General features: G+C 47.8%; 1 protein-coding gene across 2 annotated transcripts in view; it reads right to left on the reverse strand.

Moving 5' to 3' along the window:
- Nucleotides 1–15,414, reverse strand: part of LRP8 (LDL receptor related protein 8) — a 149,956-nt gene extending 134,542 nt beyond the window's left edge. For both annotated transcript variants that reach the window (XM_046944254.1, NM_205186.3), the window contains exons 1-2: nt 15,271–15,414; nt 14,440–14,559 (exon numbers count right to left, since the gene is read on the reverse strand). In XM_046944254.1, the coding sequence (XP_046800210.1) occupies nt 14,440–14,559; nt 15,271–15,340 (190 nt within the window). In that variant the 5' untranslated portion in view covers nt 15,341–15,414. The remainder of the gene's footprint in view (nt 1–14,439; nt 14,560–15,270) is intronic.
- Between the last annotated feature and the right edge of the window lie 518 nt (nt 15,415–15,932).

The raw sequence follows: 15,932 nt of genomic DNA on the forward strand, positions 1-15,932 counted from the left end.
ACATCGTTCCAGTCCTCTGCAGCAACAGCTGTAGTTTTCAACAAGCAAAGCCAGTTCCACAGGAAATAGCAGCAATAAATCAGTGCAGAGGTCTCCTGCACTCATCTGCCACTTGGCGAGTTTCAGTAACCGTGCTGTCACCCCATCAAACTCAGCCACGAAAAGCCACTCACCTTTACAGCACGACAACGGGGATCAAACCAGCATCACCTGATGCTGACAGGGAATTATCCAGTCCCAAAGAACCAGCGAGGAGTGTGAGAAACACACCTTCACAATAACTGTCAGCAGTCTGAGGAACAAACAGGCCTGCACACGCTGCTCAGTGCTCATTTCCAGATGAAGACCTCCCTAATGACATTTGAGAATAAGTTTACAGAACCTCTTCGGCTGAGGAGAGGAAAGCCTCTTGAAACAAGGTCACATTTTAACAAGCTCTCAGCCTCCTTTTTCCACCACAACCTCCTTTCACTCTTCACCGGTTCTCCACTTTGGCCATATTTACTCAACCAATATTGCAAGTTCTATTTATGAAAACCAAGAAGTTCAGATGCAGCTGAGCTTCCAGCTGGCTGGAGACCTTGCAAGTGGGTCCCATTCCTAGCCCTGCCGACATTTTATTTCTATTCCTTGTCTTCCAGCGCCAGACAAGCTCACACTGTCACAGGAAAGCAGACTTTTCCAGGGGAGAACTGCTGACCTAAATTCTCCAAAGCACCCCAATTGCACAGCTAGAGGCTGCCTCACAACCCTTCAGCAGGCCTACATCTCCCCCCACGCTTCCCAGAAGGGCTGCACGAAGCCTTCCTGAGCACCATCCCCTGCTGAAGGATCCTTCCAAGACCAGAACAACTTCATCTGAGTTGTTTTCATAGAGAAATTGTGTAATACTTGGCAGGATTGAATTGCTGTTACCTCTTCCTCTCGTGGAGAAGAGACTGGATGTTGGAAAAAGTAAAGGCAGTTTATTTGGGTCACTTATTCAGACATAATGCTCCTTGAACAAAAGTCAGACCTGGCAAAAGCTCATCAAAACAAATCTCCATCAAGTTCACATGCTTACAGAGAAGTGCACATCGGGGATAGAAATAACAGTGCCTGCTCACATTTGGCAATCCTGCCTGGCCACTTACCACAGTCAATCTAAAAATGTAATTCTCTGAAGTGTTTTAATATCTACACATTACAGGAAAATGCTATTAATATTAGCTAAGAAATGGGAACTGAAAAAGCAGGATGGAAGTCATAATATTGACGTAACCAAGTTAAAGAGGTTTACAATGATTCACTAAATAGTCACACAGCAACAATAAACTCATCTTGAACTCAGCACAGTTTTGATGTGCAATTTGATGAGCTGCAGCTTAGCAGGAGAAACAACCTTTCCAAATGGCTCAGGTTGTTTTGGGGTAGGGTTTTTGTGCATGTGTGTCAGTTGAATATATTGCACAGTACCTAGAACACGACATGAACTTCGGGTGTTTTCATAAGACAGTGGATTAAAGCAATAATATGGAGGTTTTCCAATCCATAATCAGGCCAGGATTCAAGGCTGTTAGGAAGAAAAGGGTGACAGCCCATGGATGGTAGGAACACAGCCTGCACACCACTGCATGGGCCTGAAATGCAGCTCACTGCGCTCCGATCCAGCCCTGCTGCCTAGGGAAGGGAACACCAGATGCACGGTGGGTATATTACTGTCACCACAGGCTCTCAATATTAATTTAGTATTCCCTGCTCTTTTCCAATTCCTATGTGGAGTTCAGGTCTACACACTACTCCTGTACCACACAGAGAACTACTCAGGTCTTTCTGCTCCAAAAGGCAAAGAGACCTGAAGGTCACGTATGCGGAGAACCTGTGTTAGCTGTAGGAATAACACACCATCTGTTAAGAGTGAGCTTGGGCCCTTCTTAAAAGGATCACAAAGCTGTGAATAGAGACTAACAAGGAGCAACTTTACAGACTCAAAAGCCAAAGTAAGATCATTCTTCAGCTATGGATATCATAAACTAAAGCATGCCTGCGACTGACCCTCCCTTTGGCAGGATACTGGAGAATACAGGCAAAAGTACTGTATATAGAAGGAATGCACAGTCCGTAAAACGTGGAAGGTTTCTATTTTCATAGCTGTGACTATGCAACAGCTCTTGCTGTTGTGGTTTGCCTATGGCAAGTCCTCTCAGACCAACACAGCTGGCGGTTGCATGAGATGCAGAATGGAACAAAACTGCTTTTGTTTCCAAGACAGAATTATGGACAGAATCCTCACTTGGAACAAAGCAGTGGTCAGCACAGAAATTGCTGCTTCCCTTGTTGAGTCTACTCTGGATGTAACCAGATGGGAACAACTTGACTGCAGTTGAGCAGTATTCATCCAACATGTTATATTCCCAGCAAGCCGGCTTCTTTGCCTGCACATTATTCCCATCCGTACTACTGCAAAAATCACCTTACCACGTAGCACCACAGAAAGTGCTCCACACACCAGGGCTACACCTTGACTTCTTGTAGTCTGAATGTGGCTCCTCTCTCAGCAGAGTCCTCAAAGCTGCCTCCATGCAGCCCTTCCGAGCCCACTGCTGTGGTTTTTCCAGCAGAGATGTCAGCTCCCACTGAGCTGTGCTGGCAGGGAGAAGGTCAGAGCAGCACTGGTTGTTGGCACCACGAGGTAACAGCACAGCAGCTCCTCAGGACTTCAGCAGAGGCAAAAATCAGGCTGAGCCACCCCACAGACAAAATTTTATCTACAGGGAATGGTACTGCCCATAGACCAAAGTAGTAAGGAAACCCCCCCATCAAATACCATAATTAATTAGAGCAGAACACACAGAAAATATCTTCCTCAGTTAAGATGCTCATGCTTTAATATTTTGATTTCTAATAAGTCAGGATGAAATGGGATCCTGAATCTTCCAATTCCTCCTCAGTGAGAACTAAATTCTCTTTCTCTCTCCTTGAAAGCTACCAGGTGTGAATCTTTCCTCCCTCCCATCTAGTGAGGGGAATTAATCCAGTGTCAGATAAAGAAACTCACAACACTCTGATATGTAAAACTGCTGTAAAAGTATCTGCTACTGTAAAGGCAGAGGAAAATAATAACAAAATAAACCAACCTATAACAGCAGTTCTCAGCTGATTACTATAGAAAAATGACATTTACAGATGCCTTTTGTCTATGCTAAAGGTCAAGCTGATGCACCAAAAAGCCTGTTCTGCAGGAAATTCACCCCCTAGCTCAAGCAGAGATGATGCAGGCCTTAAGGTGTACCACAGTCAAAAAATAGCCATAAGTTTTAAAGAAAAGCTTTTGGGAATTTCAGTTTCTTGTTCTGGGTTTCATCAGGCTTGTTCTCTCCCTCAAGATATCCAATCCCAAAAGACTTCAGCACAAACAAGTAGCAGGGATAAAACACTATTCAAAACTGATGTAGCAGGCTCTGCCCTAAACCAGTTATTGAATATGCTCCTAATGCCACATTCAAACACACTCCTTCACAGAGAAAAAGAAACTTCTGGTAGGAAGTACAGGGGACAAATCCTGCCTTCCTCCTTGCTCCCTGCCGGAGAAGTGTCTTTTTTGCACTCCAAATTAACCGTGTGATATGAAAACGAAGCCGGCAGAACACAGTCAGAGAAGGAATAGTTAATAACAGATCACTGTTCAACTGCTATGATTACAGACATCCCTTTAACAGCTATTCAGCTTGCACGGAGAAGGAAGGAAAATAAATGGCCTCTTAAGAGATTTTCACTTTCAGGTTTTCTTGAAATGCTGTGTTACTGTGCTGAGCGTGCACAAGTGAAGCTGCCAGGACAACAGCCCTGTGAGCCCCACCACAAACCTGAGTCTTGCTGCAGGAATGCAACACTTCCCATGATGCTGCATATCTCAGCCCTGACCTCGAGAGCTGGAGGATCAGAACTGCTCGGTGACAGGTAATGACTTTTGTTCTGTGAACACACATATTCTGGATTATCTTTTGCCAATACACTTCACAGTACGGCCAACAATTTCGTGTTCAGCTGCCCTGAACAGTAAGCAGGTGCAAAGCCCCACATCAACCCCCTTCTCTCCGACACTGTCACCCTGAACAGCATTGCCTCAACCTCAGTTTCATTCTCAACATCTAAAAATAACATAGAAGAACCAAACACACCCAGTGAACACAGAAGATTCAATGTAGGCTGAAGTATAGCATTTGTGGAGGAGCTATTAATCTTTTCTACAAGTGTTTGCACAAAATAAGGCTGGCAGCATTCACACACATTTGTGCATAACCAAATGTGAAGAAATGTGTGCTGCTCTCAGCCAAGCTCTCAGTTTCCTTAAATGCCTGAGCGAGAGAAGGTGCTCGTAAAGGCTTTGTGCGATGCTGAGGACAGGCACTGTGAGAAACAGGGCCATGAGGATCAGTGACTGAAGTCCTTCTGCATGAGAAGACAGAAAAGGATTCTAGCAAGGCAATGAGATGCTGAGCACAAGCCGGGCAAAGGCTCCACATTGCTCAGGCCTGTGCTCATCTACGACCATGAAGAAGAGTTAACTACATTTTTTTTTATCATCATCCTCTAGAAGAGGGTGCCTGGATGCCAGAAGTTCTCCCCTGCTCCATGCTTGTGCTCTTTGAAGTGCCGTGCCACGACCGCAGTCCTGCAGGGGAGGACTGGACAGATGCAGTTCTTTACAGCACCTGACAACACAGTTCCTCAATACCTATTTAACCTCAGGGATCGACACGCAATGGAGCCTGGGGCAAATATGCAGAACACATTGTTTTTTAAAAGCAGTACAAAATTCTGTGATAAAGAGCTCTTGTATAAAGGTGAATGGAAATCACCTATCAAAGAGCAATTCCTTAAAACAAAGCTTGCATCTTCAATATACCAATGTGATCCCAGCAGGGACTGTTCTGCAGCTCCCCTCTGAAAGTGATTATTTAGCATGCACTGAGGAACTGTTCCCATATAAGTCACCCCTTCTAAATGATGCAACAAGCCCAAAGGGATCAGATAGTAGCACCCAGCTAACGTAAGTGCTGCCTTTATTGCCAGCAAGTAAGGGTGCAGCCCTACTTACGCAGCTGGCAGAAACGAGTGTCACTGTGCAAACACAGGAGTTACACAAGGCAAATTGTATCTTACCATTTTACACAGGAAAGGAAAAAGGAAGAGAGAGACATCAATAAAATGCCTGCCACTGAATTAAACTTCCCTATTCATCTTGGCTCTTGCCAGCCAGAGACATGTTACAATGGATTGAAGCTCAGGTGCACTGGTGATACGTTACCTCCATGGCCAGCGCTCAGGTAACAGCGAGGTGTGGGCATGGAGGTAATAAGGGCTGGGACAGTTAGGGGAGCACGCTTAGGTTGCAGTTGGACTTGACGATCTTTAAGGTCCTTTCCAACCTGAGCAATCCTATGATTCTATGAGTGGAACGACACCATGTGAAATGGAAAGGAACAATGAAAAATCTGTCACATGCCGCCTCAAAAACAGGACTTCTGGCCAGCTAAAAGGTGGCTGCACTGATGAATGCCTATACACAGGCAGGGCATTATTTCTCTTTAGGATATATCAGAATGTACTAGGAAGAGAAGTCTACTTCGAAACACAAAGTACCAAGTTCATGCTTATGTACTTTGTTGTTGATATGATATGAAGTGATTTGAAGTACTTGATCCATCATGAAGTTCTGAAACGGTATGTTATCTAAACATTGGGATTTCTCTGAATATTTTACGAACTGTGCACAACAAAAGCAAAGGCTAAGCCCTTGAGCAGTTATTTAATCCATGGAACATGATTATCTGTGTAAAACAATGTGATAATGGACCAGAAAACAAGGAATTGGGAACATTCTTCATGAGTCATTGGTGTTCACAATGCGTTGCTGAATCATTCTTCAGCCCTGGGCAAAAGATAACTTCTCTAAGCATCACTTTTTCCATCCATAAGATAATAATTAGTCCACTTGTATGGTGAAGATTCATAAGCAGCTGAACTGCTAACCATCCAGTGGATGATAACGATGTAATGTCTGTAGCACCACTACACTAACATGGACAGAACCATGCTGTTAGGAGCTAAATATACCTTGGCCTACATCAGTCAACACAGACTGGGGCATCCCTCTCTCTTTGTAAGTAGTTGCACAGATGCCATTGTGATTCAGGAGATGTCTACAGAGACATTTACAAGTTTATATCTGAAATAGCCATCACCTGTCACCTGTTTGTATTCTCAGTGCAAACATTCACTACTCCTGCTAATTCTGATTTTTATGCTCCTTGCTGCTCCCTGAATCATGCCAAGTAACATCAGATCTGGACAGAATAGGTCCAGCAAATCCAACAAGCTTGACGGATACACAATCACTGCTAAATCAGCAAAGCAAGCAGCTGATAAGGTAGAACTGTGCAACATGACTGGAAAGATAAGTAGAACTTTATTCATCAACAAAAACAGAAAAAGCCTGAAAAGCCACCACGTAAATTAACTGCATTAACTTTAGAGCAAAGATGGATAGAAGTCCCCTATTGGGTAATGCACCACTGAACACTTGGGATGAAAAGAAAACTTTCATTCACCCTCTGCCATCAGGTAAACTGGCACCTCAATGCACACTGTCATATATGCACACCTCTAGGCAAGAAGCATGGGAAAAGTGTGAAACAAGGCCAGCTAAAGTACAGAGAGTCAAAACCTGGAAGTGGAGCAGTTATCTAAATGAGGAAAACGGTACAGTTAGAGTTTGCTGTCAGTTGTGCACAACAGTTTCTTCAGCAATCATTCTCTTAATTTGCAAAACTGTGCTACAGGCTGTTTGGGAAGGGATGCAAGAACAAAACAAGATAACAGATCAAAAATTTAAACAAAATCAGCAGGAAATTTCCATCTATTTCAATGGATTTTTAACACAGCCTCTTTCCCCCCCACCCGCCCTGCCTTTCAATGCTTTGCAAGTCCAAGAAATCCCATCCACAGAAGCTACAGAAACTAAGCCAGAACTCCAGAAAAGAGAAAGGAACTTACAGCAGGCAAAATTCCCACCCAGGACAGACAAGATTCTGCAGCACTAATAAATTTTCGATTATATTTCTATCTTTAAAAAGTAATCAGAGCACAGACAGCAGTTGCCAAAAAGAGCCCTTCTGGTTCTCAAGCACAGGGCTGTGCTCTGGCTGCCATGGAAACGGAGCCCTGCCTGCTCTGATCCTGGTACAGTGCCACACATGCTCTCAAGCATTTAATAAATATTAATAATGGAAAAATAATACTGATAGATCAGAAACTGAACATCTTCGTTACGAAAAAAAAAAATCTGGCAGCAAAGCTGACTCCACGTGGCTTCTGCCCAAAGGATATATTGCCTTAACTAAGGCAAATATAAATCCCATTCTCTTCTAGCTTCTAACAGCCACTCTCGGCGTTAACTGGAAGGTTAATCTGACTGTCAGTTCTTATCTTAGACTGAAAGAAGGCAGGAGACCTGGAGGGAAAACTGAAACCCTTCCACTAGCCCGACAGGTATGGCTGTGGTAAGCAGCATGGTTGGCTGTACAAAGCACTGGAGCGGAGTGGGGGACCTCGTGGCCATCCTTGGCTCTGCTGCTGATCCGTGCACCCAAGGCCAGCTGCCACCTGCACAAGAGCTGTACCACCACCACCACCCAGCTCTCCAAAAGGAACAAGGCACGGGGCTGCCAGCTCAGCTCAGTCCCAGGGAAGAAGCCACGGTCTTGGCCACAAACACAGCTGTGCTCTGTCAGTGTTCCCAGGGCAAGACACACCGTGCAACTCATACTGAGAGACCAGCAGAGATGGAGCTCACATCCTCACACCTTCCAGCTTCTCCCACTTTCAAATCTGGCTCTTGACGACGTTGCAATTTGGATGGGTTTCATTTTATTTTCTCAACCAGTTCACAGCATTATTACAACTTCTAAAATCTAATCAGTTTGTTATCTCTTGAATTTCAGACAGAATTCTTCACAGAGCAGCAAATCTGCATTAATTATATCACAGGGCCTTTTACTCTCTTTACTTCCCTCGCAGCTATCTAAATAGTAATAATTTTAGCAGGAAATAGAGTTAGAAAAATCACGGTTGACGTTTTTAACATTTCCTGCACAAGCACCATAAAACAGCAGAGGTTTCCCTGTGGCTACAGCCAGCTGCCTGCACTCAGCACTGGCACAGGCAGAACGCTTCCCTACCAAGGCCGTGCCATGCAGAAGGAAAAGAGCAGCAGCACACATCTCCATCCCCATCACTCAACCTCAGCTCACTCGTTTGTTTTCCTGAGCAAAGCAAAGAAAGGGAAACTGATGTCTTTCGGCACTTCGTAAGGCAATTAATAGCACAGAAAAGCTGAGCTAGCAGTAACACGCTTCGGCAACATCTTGGGGATTGCCAGAGAGAAGCTGCAGGTGAACGGAAACTTGTGGGGAGGAAGAAGGCAGTGAGAGAGGCTGGCTGTGAAGGAACACTGCAAGGACCAGGAGGATTCAGTGCCAAATCAAGTCTGCCACAAATACACCTCCAACACCACACGGCAGTCTGAGGCACACCAACAATGTGGTACATTTGGCAGTCAGTTAAAAAAAAGCTGGTGCTGCTAAAAAAGCAGGCAGCTACAAAAACTGCGTCTGCAATATTAGCAACAGATAGGAGGATCAATAATTGTCAGATGTTGTCAAGCCTCACATTTTCAAGCCTCAAGTGTTTAACATCCCTTTAGGCAGACCACAGAGCCAAAGAAAACTCATTATTTCCAGCCCTGACAAATCTCTCGGATCAGGTGCATCGGATTAACGTGTTCACCAACACATTCCACTCAGCCACTCCAGCTTCATAATGTAATTTGTTTGTTTTAATACATCTCTGAACATTTTCTGGTGAATATTAAATTACCTTAAGCATCTTCCACCCCAACATCAAGCAGTAAGAAACCGCATATCCGCCCCATGGCTCTGTAACATAGCAGACAAAAGAGAGCTGGTCCACGCTGACTTCTGATTTCCCTTTCTATACACCAGGATGCTCTGGGTGAAGCTCCAAACATGCAGTGCTTTTACATCCTCTGAAATGACAGCTCTGTGCTCTCCGATAAACAAACCAAGTCACGGTCAGTTTTGACTGCAATGTCACCACTTCCTCCTTGAACTTAATCATTAGTATTAATCTTCCCATTCTCTCTCTTTCTCATTCTCTTTGACCTCAGGCAAGCTTTTCAGATCTCAGCCTCTTTCTGGAAGTGTTATTTCTTCATATAGCATAGCAGCAGCCCATAAAACTCAAGCTTCCCTCTGTAGTCAGAATGCCCCCAGCAGCTAGCCCATGTAGCCCAGTTCTCTCCTCTGTACTTCCTGCAATCCTGCCCCAGTCCCTCCTCAATTTCTTTCCCAGATGAGGAGTGGCAGTGACAGACAAACACCCTTCCAGGAGACCAGCTGTACCTGCGGTTAACAGAGGTCCTCAAGTGTGTGTGCCTGGAGGTGAGGAAAAGCAGAAGAGCAAGTTTCACACATGTACTTGGTACTTGATTTCTACATAAAGAATGCAGCAGACAAAAGATAACCAGGAAACAAACAAAAAAACCCAGCCAAAAAAAAACCCAAGCAAGTTAGGTTTCTCAGAACTGACAACGAGAATGTAACAAAAAAAGGAAGAAAAATGAGTAACAACATTTACTGCGTTACACAAGAAATCCATAAACTAGTTCAGACTCCAGCTTGCATACCCACACAGCACAGATAATGACACTGAGGCCACAGGAAGACATGCAAGCAAACAAGCCCTGCCTCTGCACCACTCTGCCCAGTGCTCCCAGTTTGAGCATAGCCGTGCAACCCAGTTAATCGACTGCCTCCAAAATCAAAATCATCATGCACATGCCAAGGGCACCTAAAATCCTCCCCATGGTGATGTAGAGACACCTGCATCACTGGAGTAACACACAGCAATTACTCAGAACAGAGAATACTGTCTCGACACTGAACTTGAACAAAAACTGGAACAGACAATGGAGGACAAAAAAAAGTCACAGAGGACATATGTGACAATAATTGTGACTGCCTGCTGCTGTCTCACCTTGCCACATCCTAAAACCTGTGAGCATGGTGCACCATCACACTTAGGCCACGTTCACAGGACCCAGATTTCAGTTCTCAAATAAGCTTTTGATATATATTTTTTTTAATTCTCCAATTCCAGCGCTGTTGAAATCTGAACAGAACAGCAAGGAGAACATCAGGCTGCCTCCTGGGCTGTCACATAGGCAGCAGGAGCCAAACTCTGTATTCTCTGCACACAAAGCCAGCGGCAGAGCAGCAGTCCGGCCAGCAGCAAGCAGGGCTCAGCTACAAGCCGCAGACTGTGGCCCCGAGGCAGGGCAGGCGCTGAGGGAACACAAGTTTGCTGATGCTCCAAGCGTTCATCCCGCATTCCAGACATGTATGAACAGCCTTTAAAGCAGTAACTCCCTTCTTACTGCATCTCATACCTTTGGCAGCCTCAGTCCTGTCCCATAAAAACAAACCTGTGAGCAGTGGCAACCAGAAAGCAACAATGTGGAAAGTACTTCAATGCAAAGAAGGAAAATGGAGCTTCAAAAGACACCAGCAGTTCTGCATTTGGATGTGTCCCCCTGCAGGCAGACACCACAAAGCTGAAGTGGCCTCTCAGCTCGTTTCATTTTAGGAAACTGGTGAAGCAACTGGGCGCTTTTTGCAACTATGCCATATTGCAGAGCTTACCACCAATGAAGTATTTAAGCAGACAAAAAGCTTTATTAATTTGGATTAATTGCAGAAATATACATCTCCTTCTTTCTTGCTAATGTGTCACAGACAAACAAGCACTGCCTCCTTTCGTCCTGGCAGCCTTCCTTGCTACCAGGAATTGTTTCCTTTTACTTCTTGCAAGGCAGCAACTACACTCACACATTAGCTATATCCATTCGGATCTTCCTTCTACCTTTCTCCAACATGCATGGCTCTTCCTCTACTTTCTTGCTTCTCTTTAAGCCCCAGTACTTTGTTTTCATACTGCAAAAGTCATCACTTCATTACGGTGGTCCTCGGACTGTTATCCAGCATTACTAACAGGGCTTATTTCAGTGTTATCCTCAAATGATGCAGTATGAAATATGCACACCTGAGATTTGCTCAAATGATGAATACTGAAAGAGTCACAGACTTTCAAATGTAAAGATAATATAAATCAAACTGAAGTGAAACACGCAGTTTAGTCTGCATTGTGATGTGTATCTTACAGAACTGACCAGCACAGAATACTCCCAATCCCATTCCTGTGGAAGGCACTTAGCTTCTACTGCCTGCTCTCACAAGTGAACCACGGGACCAGAGAGCTTGTAACTTCTTCCTTCATCATCAGCATTGGCTAGCATTCAAGAATTGTGCTAAACAGGCTTTTTCCCCTTAAGAAAAGAAGAAGAAGAAGAAGAAAAGAACTGAATTCCTTCAGTTTCATTCATTTCCCACAAATAAAACCTCTAATGTCAACCACTTCATACCAGGGAAGAACTTGGCCCTATAACATGTAGAACAAGGCTACTGAGCAACCCGGAATAAACTTAACACAGTTCACAAGCCAGTACTCAGTAGTTTGATCTCTGTAAGTGCTACAGAGTCAATATTTTGCCATGCTTCATTTCCTGAGCTGGCCACATTCACCCTCACATCAACACAACAGTACATAACTGAGGCCACCGGTCACAACACAACAGGTTGCTGAATGGAAAGCAGATTCCCATGAGATGATACCGAATGATTGCCAATTCCACTTTTAGTCTAAAATTCCTTTTTAAAAGCCAATATTACACTAGCAGAGCTCTGGAGGAGGCAAAAAACACTACCCAAACCCAACAACAGCAGTCTATGCAAGGATGGATGGTAGAAAGAAGCACACGGTACCGTACTGTCAGGTTGTCAACTCCCTGTTTTTCACAAACAAATTAAAAATAAGATATTCTTAATTAAAAAATCTTCCAGTGTATAGATTATTTACCACCAAGACAAACATGTTTCACAAACTGGTTGCTAACACTCACGAAGACCATCCCATCTCTTCAACAGGTGAGGATACATATAAACAGCAATGAGCAAAAAACGTTGGCGTAGTGGGAACAGATGTTATCAACTCTGGGAAAAGCATCAATAGGTAATTACAGGGGTCGTCATGCCCCACACAGCACTCACCACCAGCAGGCTACCTGCATTTTCATTCCACTCTCCATCACCACTACAGTGTGCTGCATCTTCCAGAACTATTTCTTCCAGCATATTTGTTCTTAAAATAGTTTCCAAATAAGTGTCTGTTTATTACAGTGATGACAGCAGAAGTGGCATGTAGCAACGAAACACATGGAACATATTCTTTCATCCAGTGAAGATAACTCTAAACATTACATATGTGGAAAAGTGGCACTACTTTTCTTTTTTTTTTTTTTTTAAAGCAGTGTTCAGAAACAATATGAGCAAGAGAAATGCATGTGAGAAAGCTATCTTCCAGATGGGTTAAAGAAGCAACTGCAAAGTGTGTGTGTGTGTGTATATATACATATAACACTAAATTAGCAGTCCACGAGTAATTTCTGTAGTATACTCCTCGATGACTTACAGAATCATAGAATGGTTTGGGTTGGAAGGGTCCTCAGGGACTGTGTAGTTCCAACCCTCCTCCACAGGCAGTCGCCAATTGCTAAATCAAGACTTATACCAAACGTCATGTTAAAGAGAAGAACTTCCCTGATGTCTTCGCATCCAAAAATTTCCCCTTCCAACATCAGAAGGTCACCATTCTATCACATTCCACCCCACTCTATTTTTACCATCCCAACAGTATAAACTCTCCGAAACAGATCAGATGCAGTTGTTGGTCTGATCGTCCTAACAGCCCAATTCCTGCTGAGCATGTGTTCAGGACTGTTTTACACACAGTCTTCCATCACAGTGCTTAAAGAGAAGACCAAAAGGAAAAATGGAAGAAAACCAGCCCGGATACTGCTTACCACTGAATCACCTGCACTAGACGAGAAGCTCGGGCCACAAACCCAACTGCTCAGTGTGGAGCAGAGGGTGCACAGTCTGAAGATGCCGCTCCAGCCATCAGCCTAACATCTGCACAGCAGCTCCCAAAGCACAGCCCGCAGACCACCTGCAGCTCCCCAGGCCTTTGCACAGCAGCACACAGAGGAGCCTTTAGCCAGGAGACTTCCAGGAGCCCAGCAGCAGCGTGCTGTGCGACTGCCCGCACCGCCACAGGTCAGTGTCTGCAAACTCATGGGCTTCTGTGAAAACACTCCCAGTTAGAACTGTCTGTGAGTCCCAGCTTTGTTCTCAGCCAGCCATGGCCTCAATGAGCTTTTTGTAACCTCAGAAATTCCACATCTAAGCTGTGGCAGCAAAACTCCCACGTAAAGCACGTTTCTATCTGAATGCTGCTGAACTCTTCCTATCACAAACTTTTGCATGCAGAGTCTGTTGAGCCCTGAGTACAAAAGCACCAGAAATAAAAGTTATGCTTCATCTTACAGCATCAAAAAGTTCTCTATGAACGAGAGTTTGGGAATCCCAGCTCTCCACAAAGCGATGCACTCAGAACACGCTGTGAGACAGATGAGTCAGTGATGCTGCTAACAGGACTTGCACGGGAACACCCAATCACTGACTCTTCTTTTTTAGGTATACTTTTACAGTCTACACCCTTCCAAGAGCTTAGTGAAATAAAACCTGATGCTTTTTCAGTGTTTATTACCCTACAATGATAACTCAAGAGATTTGGTACCTGCTGAGGCGGAAAGAGCACAGCCCCACAAACTCCCCCAAGGCTACTGGGTGCCACTCACACACTGCACCACACCAAAGGAAAAGGCACGACTGCCACCTGCCCAGGACTGGAAGTACATATCTCCTTGCACTCTGCTCCCGCACATTAACAGGGAATCAGTCGGTACGACGTGGGTAAGGCCGCCAAGCAGTGCTATTTGCCCATCGGGGTCGCACGCACGGCCTTAAGCACAGAACTCGCGCCAGCCCCGCACCTTGCAGGAAGCTTTGAAGCACGGCTTCCACGTGCACGCCCGGCCCTGCGCGCGGCCCCTCCCGCGCCCGGACACCCAACAGCCGCCGCAGGGCACTGCTCGGAGCGCACCGCTGCCGTTGGCCGAAGCGGGCGGCCCCGGAGGGTCCGAGGAGGGCGGCAGAGCGGAACGGGGCCACGCCGGGGAGCTGCGCCGCGTCACGGATCTGCTGCTCGCGGCAGCCAATGGGCGCCGGAGCCGGGCACGGCGCGACTTCATTCATTCATTCATAAAAAAGAGGCGCAGCACATATAGGAAACGCGCCCTTCCGGGCTCGGTACGGCGCTATGCGGGCCCCACCGCGGCTCCCCGCCCCACCGGGTACTCACGGCAATCAGCCTCGTCGCTGTTATCCGAGCAGTCGTTGTCTTCGTCGCACGCCCACACGGCGGGGATGCACCGCTCGTTCCGGCACTGGAACTGGTCCTTATCGCACTCCTTCACGGCTCCTGCGAGACACGGGGCCGCGCCTGGGTCAGCGGGGCGCGCTCCGCCGCCGGGGGAGTCCCGGGGTCGGGGTCGGTCCCGCAGCCGGCGCGGTGGGCGCCGGGAGCCGCCAGCGGAGGGCAGGGGCCGGGGATAGGCCCGGGCAGGGGGGGATGCGCCCCGCGGGAGCACGGCGGTGCACGGAGCTGCTTTGTGTGCGCCTGGAAGGGCCGCTGTCGTGCTCCGTGCACCGGGTTGGGGGCGGGGGATAAAGAAACCCGGAGATGGAAAACGGTGAAACGCCAAACGAAAAAGACAAAGAAAAATGCAAAAAGCGCACCGAAGCCGGGAGACCCGTCCGTGCATCCGCCAGCGGGGCAGATCGCGCGGGGAAGAGGAGGTGAGCGGGTTCGGGAGGCGCTCCCGGAACGGGGGGAACGACCCGGCTGAAGTTGAGGGCGGGGGGACGGAGCAAATCTGCTTTGCAGACGCCGCGCCGCTTTGCCGAGGCACAAATCTCCTCAGCGGGGGATTAAAGGTGGCAGCTCCTGTCAGCAGCGCTCGGGTCGCGCCGACCGGCCGAAGAGCGCACGCGGTCCCCGCTCTCTCCTCCACCGCTCGCAACCGCTCCGCGGGGCAGCAACGCGAGGTGATGCTCGGGGCCGGCGGGACCCTCGCGCCCTCCCCGCATCGCACGGCGGAGCCGAGCCGAGCCGCGCACTCGCCGGACCCACCTTTGCCGAGGTACAGCTTCAGCAGCAGCAGCTGGAGGAGCAGCAGCCGGGCGAGCGCAGGCCGGCACATGCTGCCCGCTCCCTCCGTGGCAGCGCACCGTGTGCGGGATGCGCCCCGCTCGCCGCCGCGCGCCGCCCGCACGCGGCCCCGCCCACAGCCGCGCGCCGCCGTGACGCGCCCCCGCTGGGCGGGCCCGTGCGCGTGCGCGCGCGCACCGCCGCCACGCGCGAACGGCCCCGGGCGCGGAGTGGCAGCGGCGGCGGCCTTGCACGTCCCGCCCGCGGTCCTCCGTCACCCGGCTCCGCTCTGCGCTGCCGCGTACGGTGGAGGCTTCGTCCGCGAGCTTGACTCGAGTCCGTTAAGCGCGTGGGCTCTTTTAAATGGCCCGGAGGCGTAACTTCGGCTCTCGCGCCGAGGCCGCGCCGCTGCGCTCCTTGGACCGTAACTGCGCCCAAACGCGTGGCACGAGCGGGGCGCGCGCTGAGGGCGATACCCCCGTGGCGGTCGGCAGCTGCTGGGGAGGCGTCCGAGCAGCGCTCCGGGCTGCGCCCGTCCTCCGGCTGCAGTGCCGGTGCGAAACGCGCGTGCGAGGATGAGGAGTCAGCAACCTCGTTATGAAAAGATACTTTCAGGTGTAAGCCGAATCTAACAGTGCAGCGGC

Source organism: Gallus gallus, chromosome 8, assembly GCF_016699485.2.
Source record: "Gallus gallus isolate bGalGal1 chromosome 8, bGalGal1.mat.broiler.GRCg7b, whole genome shotgun sequence".
NCBI classification, from domain to species: domain Eukaryota; kingdom Metazoa; phylum Chordata; class Aves; order Galliformes; family Phasianidae; genus Gallus; species Gallus gallus.